Source organism: Hesperophylax consimilis, chromosome 29 (assembly GCF_061612785.1).
Source record: "Hesperophylax consimilis isolate HC1 chromosome 29, BYU_Hcon_1.0, whole genome shotgun sequence".
Lineage (NCBI taxonomy): Eukaryota > Metazoa > Arthropoda > Insecta > Trichoptera > Limnephilidae > Hesperophylax > Hesperophylax consimilis.
The window spans coordinates 3,305,684-3,317,876 of record NC_142864.1 but is presented as its reverse complement, the minus strand read 5'-3'; the positions used below and the strand labels follow the sequence as shown (position 1 = coordinate 3,317,876).

Sequence of the window (12,193 nt, the reverse complement as noted above, 5' to 3'; positions counted from 1 at the left end):
AGGGGATAATTATTTATTATGTGCGGGTTTCAGGGGATACTTTCTTAATTGTGGGTTTTAGGGGATAATTTGTTTTGTGCGGGTTTCAAGGGATAATTTTTTATATGCGGATTTAAGGGGATAATTATTTATTATGTGCGGGTTTTGGGGGATAATTTCTTATTTGCAGGTTTCAGGGGATAATTTCTTATGTGCGGTTTTCAGGGGATAATTATTTATTATGTGCGGTTTCAGACAAAATTTTAATCCGTCCTACTACCATATTATATTGGAAAAATGTTCATTGTGCAATGATGGGGGACACCAGGTTAACTTTGGACCACATGACTAACTAACCAATGTTAAAAGAATTACTTTTCGGGAGGATCAGTTATTGGGATGAAGCATTAGTATAGTGGATTCCGAGGTGATATTTTCATAAAATAATTGATAAGATTGGTACCTCTACCTTACTTACATAATCATTGATTAAATTCCACAAATATGTGGCTTAGAATCCATTCCCAAGTCACAGTTATCACAAAAAGAATGGCAGAACTGACATGGGAATGGGCTGGCCACGCTGCAAGGAAAACATATTGTTCTAGCAACACCTTGTTAAACCGGAGACCAGCAGGAAAAAGGCCAGATTTAAAAGATGTAGTGATCCACACAAAATATGAAACATTGAAAAGACAAGACCTTTAACAAAAAACTTCCCATATAAAAGCCTAGACACTGGCAAAAATTTTTGCTACAGAAGATGCAAATGAATCCGGATATAAATCAATTATTTTCAATAGGATATCCAATTTTGAGTGAGATGTTCCTTCAATATTCAGGGACAATATTTTTAATTGTTCACCGATATTTAGTGATTCCTCTTGGCCGGGAGACCTGTCGGTCTTCGGCCCCCTATGTAGCGGTATAATTTGTAATCCCAGCCCGCTTATTTTGAGTGCCGCATCACTCGCTGCCTTACCTACCAACACGGTAACATTAAACGTGCTAGCGACATCGCCAACAGCGCGGCGGAGACAACCTTTACGTGAGGCGGTTAAAGGCGATAAAGACTTGGATACTGTAAAATCGGATGACTTTGATCAATTTTCAACTTTCAAACTAACTAACTTTTTATAAAAACATTTGTGGAGTCATATTTATTGCACATGGTTAAACTATTGAAATATATTAAAAAAATATTGAATGCGTTAGGGGAGTGGGGCGACTTCGATATGCCTTGATGTTATGTGGCTTATTACAAAGATAAACTAAAGAATTTTGTAACAATAAAAGTTCTAATAAGCAAAAAATTATATTATATATCGATAGAAACTGATTTTCTTATAATATAAATGACACAAAACTATTATAATCATTCAGGGTTTTATAAAATATGTACAATATCTTAAAAACGCTCCACAATTCAACCGACAATATGTTTCAATATAACTCAAGACTAAAAAATTTGTTATTTATTTTTGAAGGGTCATTGCATGCACGTCCAAAAGAAGGAAGCAATTTTTGAGTGGCTGCAAGAATTATTGCAGATATCCACGATAGAGTGGTCCAAAGTGTTGGGTTCCCACCCAGGCATCGTGGGTTCAATCCTTTGCTAGTCAAGTCTTTCAACATTGCACAAGCAACATTTTCCCATGACAATGTTGGCAGGATAAAAACGACCACTATGTAACATGTACATAATGTTTGAGCAAGTCGGTTGTTAGAGTCTAGGCATTTATATAGGAAAGTTTTTGCTTTTACATAACTGGAATATAAACTTCATCTTTGTAACCAGAACTCTTCTGTTAAAAATAATTAAAGGTATAATTACATTTTTCCGTCAGCGATTCTGTCACAACCGCGCTGGCGCTCAGCCCCTCCGCCTCGTTCTGCAACTCCTCACTCCGGTACGCCCCCTCCCGCCCCTCGATCATCAAGCAGTCTTTTTCCTCTATCATCTCATCCCGCCCCCCGCCTCCCCCCCACCCCCTGCTAACAACGCTGGCCCTCCTCTCCCCTTCGTCCACCGAACCCCGACCACCATTACCGAACATCTTTAAATCTTTCGCCTTATCGGAAAAGGGAAAGAAACAACCGTCCGGATGCGACAGCAGATCCATGCTTGAATCAATCACGAAACATGTCGATTCTTTCACAGGATCATATATCAGCGTCGAAACTGCTTTGTTGTATCGGTATCCTTCGGAATCTTCGTCTTCTTGCGTGTGATCGGGGATGTAACGCGGGCACGGCACTCCCTGCGACAGAATCTCGGCCGGGTCGATGAACGTGGCCGCTATGTGGTCGAAGGGGTCGTGCACGACGTAAGAGCGCACTCGCAGCGGGTCAGTGACTACGAAAATGTCCGTGGATTCGTCCAGTGAGGAGTTGTTATCGGCGCACGACATATCGTCCATGTCCATTTTGGAAACGGATTTGCCTGGAATTACAGAAAATTGTTTTACATAGATGCACAAAAAGTGAAATAATTTAGCATCGTTAAAAGCCATTTAAAAGTCGGTCAAATAATTTTATTTTTTGCCAATTTTTCTTTGCTGAAGTCCGGCGTTCCCCGGGCTTTACAAATGCAGACCGTCCGTCTCGCTCGCTACAGCCACTCTTCTTTATTTATACACAGATTGTTTGAATATTTAATATGAAGAGTATTTATAATATATATCACCTGCAAATAGACTGGTATCCGAGGGACACAGCTCGTGGTTGGGAACCCGGGCCACTGGAAGCACTGTGAGACGGCCGTAGGACCAGGGGTTCGTACCAGCTGCAAATATAAAACAAAATACATTACATAACCACAACTCTCTTCCATCCATTTATTCAATAACACAATCCCAATGGTCTCCGTGGTCGAGAGTGGCTCTTGACTAACAATCTGTAGGTGGCAGGTTCAAATCCCGCATATTCTGTCAGAATTTGGGTGTGTTTCCCAATAAAATCCCAATACGTGGAAACTTTCTGAATGTATTCGAAAATTAAAAACCGTTTTGTCGTTTCATATAAAAAATAAAAATTCATAAAGTTTTATAATTTTTTCTCGAATTGCGGTCAGAACCTTTGGTTTCATAGAGGTGGTGGACTTATTACTTACTTGTTAACTTCTAGATTTGAATATAAAGCATGGTATTTTCTCTGTCTAACGCCATTTAGATGATATTTCTCACCATGGCTTATCAAAAAATATTCTCATATCTCGGTCCTAAAATATATAATAAAATCCCCTCTCAGCTGAAACTGTGTGAATTGTCATCCTTCGGTCCAAGAGTGACAAAATGGTTGTTGGATCTAGGCAGGACTGATCCCGAAATGATACTAAAAAATGTAATTTGAAATCACGAACGCCTCTATGTATCTTTATGTATCTTTTTTTCTATCATTTTATGTATCTTCGTTTTAACATACTTATTTTAGCTAGTCTTAAATCCTGTATTCGTCTAGGATAACTTGAAACCTGTAAATTTGACTGTCCTGAAACGGGAATCCTTCCTAGTTGGACAGTCAAAATCATAAAATGTAATCAATATTATATTATAAAAAAATAAATCAATAAATGACAGTAAGGGAAAAGCAACGATATCTATGAGAAAATCTGAGCTATTCCCAAAAGCGAACAATTTAGCCTGAAGGGTTCAAATAATATATAGTATAATAATAATGGTATATTTGCGGCAAATTTCAGAGGGCAAGATACTCTCAGTATCGCCCTGGCGAAAGACCATCATTTAGATTTGAAACGTCGCTTGAAATGACTTCAGCCATATTTGATGATCAGATCTGAATAGCCAGGTACTTTTCTCTTCCCCTCCCCACCACCAACCTCGCAAAACACCAGCCATAGTCTCAAATAAAAAAAGTCATTATTCATCAATAATGGAATTTCATGTTGCGTATATGATATAGGACTTACATGCTGAATGTCGTAGAGCAACGCTGTCATCGTGCAGTGTTTCTTCCTGCAATCAGAACAAAAAAAAAATTAATAACATTGAATGTTAATGCAATATTTTGTATACCGATAAAAATGTGTGGAAGATTTAAAGTATTTTTTTCTGATTCTGATTATATAAACGTACTAAAAATATGTATAGTTTAAATTTTCATTGATTCCAAAAATGAGCGTCCGAAATGGTTCCAACTAGCTACAACGTCATTATGACATAGAGGTCGTCTTGTGAAAAGGAAGGAGTGAATCTGGGTCTTGAAGGGACCCACGTTGTAGGAGGGAGGAAACACAAAGGCCGGCATAGAGGAAGCAAAGCCAGGCAGTTTGAACTCAAGACCGAGTCATAGAAACGACGCTTTCTCAAGAGACAAAAGTCAACTACGTACACGTGTTGGGCGTGCGTTTGGCGTGTTTCCTGACTGTGCGCCAGTGCCGAAGGCCTCAATGACGCTATTTTCTCGGAGCATCTTCCATTGAAATACCGGTAGAACAAGGACAACATTGCCTGTGATCTAAAGATTGCAATACATTTGTTAACCCGTCATATCCCGGGACCGCATATGTGAGTGCAGCACATTATCTACGAATTAAAAAAAAAAAAAATTATGTGCGATTTTGACCCTTATGTATAAGGAATTTGTATGAAGAACAAGGTCACAATCTCTTGGGCTATTCTCGTTCTTTACGCAGCAAATACCGGAATGACTTCTAGCTTTTCAGATTTTTTACAAAAAAAATTTCTGTGGAATGCCAACGAAATATTTGCCGCGTTTTTAGTGTCAAAGCGTCTTCTTTCATTATTTTTGATATAAATTGATTGTGGAAATAATAGATTTGAGGTATCATCAGAAAGATAGTTTTATCTACATTATTTTGATGTAATTTTTATAATATTTCACCCAAGAAAAGTGATGAAAATTAACTTCGTAAGAAATGTCAAAAATTTTACGTCATAATGAATAATTATATTTTTAGCATTATTTATTTACAGGTTTCTTGTACAAAATAATATTATTAGTAACAACAGTTGTATAAACTACCGAAATCTGGAAGAATTGTTATCATATACTTATACAATGTGACACAAAAAAAATTTAAGTGGACACTTGACGTTTGATTTTGGAATTTGAGCCTTTGGAAATTGAGCTTGGAATTTCCTGGGACACCACAGGTTAAGATAGGAGAATCTATCAAGTGGACCGATCGTTTCTGCAGAGTCCAGGGTTTTTTTCAGGTATTTTGGGACTCCAGACCGGAGGTGGCTGCCAAATTGATTTTTGGGGCGCACTTCTAGCGTGTTTAACAACCCGGCTGTGGGATGATTTACCGGAATTTGTTTTTCCTCCCTCCTACAATATGAGTCTCTTCAAGACCCAAGCTCACTCCTTCCTCTCATCAAATAACTATGTGGGTGCCCCAGTAAGTTACTCCAGAGGGAAGTCGATGAAGAGTTGGACTAACTACGTGAGAGGGCAGGAGCAAAATGGGGAATCTAGAAGAGGAAATGAACGGCGAGGGACTGCAGCTAGTGGAGAACATTTGTATCAATGGGCATGGGTGGGCTCACGTGATGGTCAGGCGGCAATACGGGCGGAGACAGCAGCTCTTCCTCGGGTACCACGGCTGCCTTATCGGCCAGCCCCGCCTTGTGCTGGTGCGAACGGTAGTTCAGATTGATCTTGGAGAGTTCGTGCTCCAGATCGGAGAGGTGTGCCACGGTGCGACGTGCTTTCTGCTGGTGGTGGTGGAGCACCTCTCCGTCGTGCATCTGCAATGGAAAATAGAAACTTAACAACAGCTATTGAACAGGGGGAAGTGAATGATAGAAGAAGTCGGGAACTCCAGAGAAAGACATGGCACAATCGAGTAAAACCACCAAAAAATTAGTGATATAAAGTTCCTTCTTCTAGACCACAGAGAGTACACTCTAGGGAGTCAAGCAAATGAATTTTAAAAAGGTGAGAGGGAACTGTGTCTAATACTTCTCATTCAAATAAGTGAGTTTTTTTTGGAATAGTGGGGAAATTGCTGAAACAAAGGTTTTGATGGGATATTCCTTTGTATTGAGCATGACAGGTTCCCTTGGATCGACTAGTAAAGCGCCAGTACTCTGCCCAAACATTGCGGGAACTATCTTTGAGGATGGAAAAATTAGAGATAGGTTTACAAGGGTGGTTTACAAGGGTGGTTTACGAGGGTGACAACATGGTTGGACGCTCCTTGTTTTGCAAAGAAATCCGCAATATCGTTACGCACCATACCAACATGCCTAGGAATCCAAATCAGAATTACGGTTTTTCCAGAGCTTTAGATAACTACGAATTAGATTAAACTAACCTTATCGGCATTCATGACTTGCTGTCCAGTATTCCTGGCATTGGGAGACAGGAGGGGACTACATGACACTTCCGATGGAGATTGCGGCGAAAGTGGACCCTGTAAATACAATTCAAAACCATCAACTAAAAGCAGAGGTTGGACCTAGTCAGTTAGTTCGGCCATTTTTTTAATGTATTTATTCAAAAAAGTAATGATACATAATTCACAAAAAAAAAAGTTACAATATGTAAAACATAGATCCGCACACATGTTCATAAAATTTTTATCCTTTTCATATTTGTTTCGTTTTAGCGTTGAAACATAAAATAAGAACGTGTTATACTAGCAAAAACTTTTGTCAATGAGGTGGCAGGCACATTTGAGCTACATTTTAACATAGTGATTGCTCAGTTTCATTGGTGACAGCAAGTGTTGGTGATATGATTGAGTTCTATTTTTGGATGCTCCATAATTTTTTTGTTTTGTAAAATTGAACCCTTTTATGGATTGTGTCAAAAATGTTGAAATATTTATTATCGGTTGGATAAAATTAACACTAGATTAAAATTATAGATATTGTTACAATTTTGTTGTCAGAGAAAAGTACACCAATTAGTATTCTTTGGTAAAAAAATGAATATTATTATAAACTATATTATAATTAGATTTCAATAAAAATGATTTCATGCACAAAGTCGATAATATAAAATTAGAGTGTAGGTAAATATTTATGTGAACTCACAGAAATGGAGGCGAGTTTGGCTTGCAGGGCAAGCATGTAGGCATCGTAGGACTGCCCCTTTTGCTGGCCTCTGGGTCTCTGGTCAGGCCCTGAAAAGTTATCAAATAAAATAAGAGAAATATAAATGAGGCACATCTTCATATGCCCTCTCCTATCAACGGATGGTTATCATCACGGCAATCAGTCCAGGAACAACTCATGCACTTACACGGCAATCAGACCAGGAACAACTCGGCAGAACTGCACTTACACGGCAATCTGTCCAGGAACAACTCGGCAGAACTGCACTTACACGGCAATCTGTCCAGGAATAATTCGGCAGAACTGCAATTGCATGGCAATCTGTCCAGGAACTACTCAGTAGAACTGCACTTACACGGCAATCTGTCCAGGAATAATTCGGCAGAACTGCAATTGCATGGCAACCTGTCCAGGAACAACTCGGCAGAACTGCACTTACACGGCAATCTGTCCAGGAATAATTCGGCAGAACTGCAATTGCATGGCAACCTGTCCAGGAGCAACTCAGCAGAACTGCACTTACTTGGTAATCTGTCCAGGAATAACTCAGCAGAACTGCACTTACGTAGCATTCTGTCTAGGAATAACTCAGCAGAACTTTAATTACATGGCAAAATGTCCAGGAACAACTCAGCAGAACTGCACTTACATACTAGTTGCATAGTTTCAATGATATGAAATGCAGCATTTTCCTCTACCACATTTTCAATCAAGCTTTCCCTGGATTGTCAGTTGGATTAATTTGTATTTGTTGCCCCTCATGATGGGACTAAGATGAACAAAGCACAGTTGTGACCAAGTCCGGTTGACTTTAATGTGGTTGCCAATAATCTTCAACCCTCTTAACCTATAAACACCCCCCATCTATCGGAACACCTATATCGTGCTAAACCCTCACAACGCTGATCTGCAACACTAAGGCCCTTCTAGCACAGGAATAAGCAAGTATCAGATTTTTTTTTATTTTTTTTTTTTTTATTTTTTTTTTTTTTATATTTACTCCACACAGGAGGCCCTGAAGAAAATAATTTCCCTCGGGGCGTATGTCATCTTTGGGGATGCTGTGTGGAGGGTCTTTTTTTGGAGAGGAAGGAGTGAACATGGGTCTTGAAGAGTCCCATGTTGTAGGAGGGAGGAAACACAGAGGCCGGCAGTTCGTTCCACAGCCGAGCTGTTGAACTTAAGAACGAATCGTAGAAGCGACCCGTTCTCATGTGACAAGTGTCAACTGTGTACAAATGTTGGGCGCGCGTTTGGCGTGTATCCCGACTACGCACCGGTGCCGAAGGGATCAATGACGCTAGTTCCTCAGAGCATCTTCCATTGTAATACCGATAGAACAAGGACAGCATACCTACCTGACGCCTGTGCTCTAAAGATTGCAGTCCGTTTGTTAAGATTGGGGAATCTATCAAACGGACCGCCCGTTTCTGCACAGAGTCAAGGGTTTTTTTCAGGTATTTTGGGGCTCCAGACCAGAGATGGCTGCCAAATTCGACAGTAGGGCGCACTTGCGATTTGTACAGGGTGAGCAGTTGTGTACTATTAAAGTATCTGCGGGCCCTGTACAGTACGCCCAGCTTCTGAGAGGCCAACTTTACTCTGGCTTCGATGGAGCCCCCGTACCTGAGCTGGTCACTTATAGTTACACCAAGCATATCAATGGAAGGCCTGTTCGGAAGATTGCTTCCGTTGAAGGAGACTAGATTATCATTTGGATCCCTTTTAGACGTAATCAGACAGGATTGGGTCTTTGAAACATTAAATTCGACGAGATTATTTTTACCCCAGGAGGAAATACTCTCGAGATAACCGTCCATTCTCTGCTTCAAAGCCCTCCGAGCCGTTGGAGTTTGTGTGCCCTTTGGGGGCTTGTCAAACAAAAAGCTATCATGAACTGTACTGTCATCCGCGTAACAATGAATCGGTGCACATGTCAAAAGGTCATTGATGTGCAACAAAAACAAAGTCGGAGACAGAACCGATCCCTGTGGGACGCCAGCATTTATGGAGTGCGAGGAAGATGTGAAACCGTCAGCAACCGCCTGAATCGACCTATCCCTTAAAAAGTCAGCAATCCACGTACACAGGGATGCGGGAAGTCCGTAAGAATGCAATTTGTTGACAAGTCCTCGGTGCCAGACCCGGTCAAAGGCCTTGGATATGTCTAGTGCGACCGTTTGGGTCTCACCGTGACGTTCCAGGCACCGCCCCCAAACATGCGTCACATACGCGAGAAGATCACCGCACGAGCGGTTCCGCCGGAATCCGTATTGACGGTCGTTGATAATTTTGTTCTTCTCGAGGTATGTGAGCAGTTTGTCGTTGATCACACGTTCCATCACTTTGGACAGAACTGATGTGATCGCTATGGGGCGGTAGTTGGCCGGGTTGGAGCGGTCACCTTTCTTGGGAATAGGGTGAATTACCGCTTTTTTCCAACCAGAGGGCACAGTGCCACACTTCAGGGACATTTTGAAGAGCTTTGTCAAAACTGGAACTATTTCCGCAGCACACCTCTGCAATACCAGGGCAGGTATTCCATCAGGTCCACTAGCTTTGTTAACATCGAGCCCCCGTATGACGTGGAGTACATCCTGATGCCGGATCCTCAGCTTTTTCATATAGAAGCCGCAGTGAGGAACCGACGGCGGAACAGCACCCCCGTCGTCGAGGGTCGAGTTTTCCGCAAAAATTTTCCCTAATAAGTTAGCCTTTTCGGTGGCGGTGTTTGCTAGTGAGCCGTCAGGTCTGGTAAGAGGTGGCAAACTGGGTTTGCAAAAATTTCGACCTATTGAGCCCGCAAGCGACCAGAATGCTCTGCTGCCATGCGGGCAGGCAGCCAGCTTTTTGCTGATCTGCAGGTCGTGTTCGAATTTTGACCTATTGATGATTCTCTTGCATTCCTTTGCCGATTTGTTGTATGCTGATCTGCTTTCGGGCGTTCGAGATGTGTTGTAGGCTCGGTAAGCCGCGTTTTTACGTCGGACTGCTTCGGAGCAGATTCGGAGCAGATACAGTTATGTACTCACGTCGCAAACAGTCCGTACACGTGGCTACTGAAATAACGAAACCCGCGTCGCCACCAATCATTATTGAGTTCTCGAAACGTCTAAACTAGAATGCTTTCATAACCTCACTTACAACCAAACAGTTGCTGTAGCTTATCACAAGTAATACCATGTTTAAAGTCTCAACGTGAGTGGTGACAACCTTGCTCGGTTGTTTGCAGGAGACTGGCGTCACTGACAAGTTAACAAAATGTCGGAAACACGTGCCCGGGTATGGTGATAGTTGACAAGATACTTGTATCATCAAGTATTGGGTACGGATTGCGCATCCCTGTGGACGAAGGGCCTTACCCGACACGTATCTGATATCGTGTATCGTTAACAGATGTATCGTTAACAATGTATCTGTTTTAGTGAAATGTTTTCGTGGATTATGTGTAGCGTGCCGATGTATCACATATGCAACAGCTGCCTAGGAAAGGTTAATGACACATTATTCTTAAACAATTTGGTTTTCATTTGCTGCAAAACGGTTGAAGCCAAGATGGTTAAAGAATTGGGAAGACCGGATTGTAATTGGCGCCAATGACCACACCAGAGCCTACGGGACTATGGAACCTCCAATATTGGTGAACAGGGTGAGGCGTAAGCGACTGGCAGGCGGGAAGGTGACAAGATGAGGAAGGTAGCAGAATTATGAGTTTATTTTACATACCAACTAAGTTGGGCTGGTGAAAAGGAGGAAGAGCATCCTGAGGAGCGGGCAGAGCTCCCCCACCACTAGCCAAGTCGTACAGATCTACAAATTACATCAAATTGTTACAAAAAAAAATGCACCCAACAGGCAAAACACCTGTTAGTGTGCAATTAAAAAAAAACCATCAAAACAGAGGCTAAGAATAAATCTATTACAGTGAAATCTCGATCGATCGTTTGTTCCTCGAACAATCATTTTCCGTATTATAGTGATTTGTTTTTGGGGTATTATGCCGTGTTGCGTTACCTCCTTCTTTAGCCAATTTTTCGGACAGCATTGCAGTGTCCATCATCAGGGCAGTTGTGTAAACATATAATACTTCATCACAATAATCGTTACATTAATAAGTTGTTACTAATTAATTTCATACAAACCTCGCAAAAATTGATCGTATCTCGATTTTGCTCGATTAATCGGTGCCGGAGGTCGATTCTGACATTAGTCGTCGTTAGATATTTAAACACAGCGGTGTGCTTGGTGTTACCTTTTTACTTGCTAGTTTTCGAGCTATTCAATCTTAAAAATGAACCGTCCGGTGAACACAGTTTGTACTCCTCAAGAAAGCATTTAGGAATCACGGCGTTTTTATTTAAACACATTCATTTATATGTGAAATATGTATCTTTTTATAAAGAATTGAATTTGAGATATTTTTATTTTTTCTATATTCGCGCATCCATTGTTTTCCTGCATTTTTTTTATTTTTTTATATTTTATTATTGTTGATACATTTTTTTTACAATATTTCATATTTCAATTTAGTAATGTTGGCCTCACTGGGTTGTTTACCCGTGCTGAGGCCCCCATTTTATAATTTAAGAATTTATACATTTAAAAAAAATAAAAGAAAAACAACATTAAAATAAAGATAAATTTAAAATAAAAAATAAAGATTAAAAATTAAAATATAATTATAACACTAAAAGAAAATATCAAAAGAGAATGTAAATCGGCATTTATAATAATATATGTGTTTGTGCGTGTTGCGTGTTTTATATATTTTTTTTTTGTGTTGCGTGTATATGTTTTATTCTTTTATGTTATAGTATTTTGGTAATATTGTCTTTTTGTTATTTAATCCATTTTTTTATTTTGTGTTTGAATTTATTTTTATTTTCCTCAATTTTTGTTTCAAGTGGAAGACTGTTGAATGCTTTAATAGCGTGGTATTTATGGTGTCTTTGTCCAAAGGTAGTGTTTACCGTCGGAGTTTTTATGTTTTCTTTGTACGCTTGTCTGACCGGTCTATTAGTGATATTTTGTGTTTGTTGGGGTTTGTTTTTTTGGTCGAAAATGTAGTTTAGTAGTGTTTTAACATATAATTGGCGTATATCAAGTACGTCACAGCTTTTAAATCTTTTAAATATTTTAAATAGTACTCTTCAAAAACGATACATAGA

At 40.1% G+C, this 12,193-nt stretch overlaps 1 protein-coding gene across 3 annotated transcripts in view; it reads right to left on the bottom strand.

Annotated features, from left to right (window-relative positions):
• Window positions 1–12,193, bottom strand: part of Wnk (Wnk kinase) — a 76,438-nt gene that overhangs the window by 6,550 nt on the left and 57,695 nt on the right. For all 3 annotated transcript variants that reach the window (XM_089649375.1, XM_089649376.1, XM_089649377.1), the window contains 7 exons: window positions 10,752–10,835; window positions 7,005–7,093; window positions 6,281–6,379; window positions 5,511–5,711; window positions 3,908–3,953; window positions 2,666–2,764; window positions 1,814–2,422 (listed from right to left, as the gene is read on the bottom strand). In XM_089649375.1, coding sequence (XP_089505501.1) covers window positions 1,814–2,422; window positions 2,666–2,764; window positions 3,908–3,953; window positions 5,511–5,711; window positions 6,281–6,379; window positions 7,005–7,093; window positions 10,752–10,835 — 1,227 coding nt within the window. The remainder of the gene's footprint in view (window positions 1–1,813; window positions 2,423–2,665; window positions 2,765–3,907; window positions 3,954–5,510; window positions 5,712–6,280; window positions 6,380–7,004; window positions 7,094–10,751; window positions 10,836–12,193) is intronic.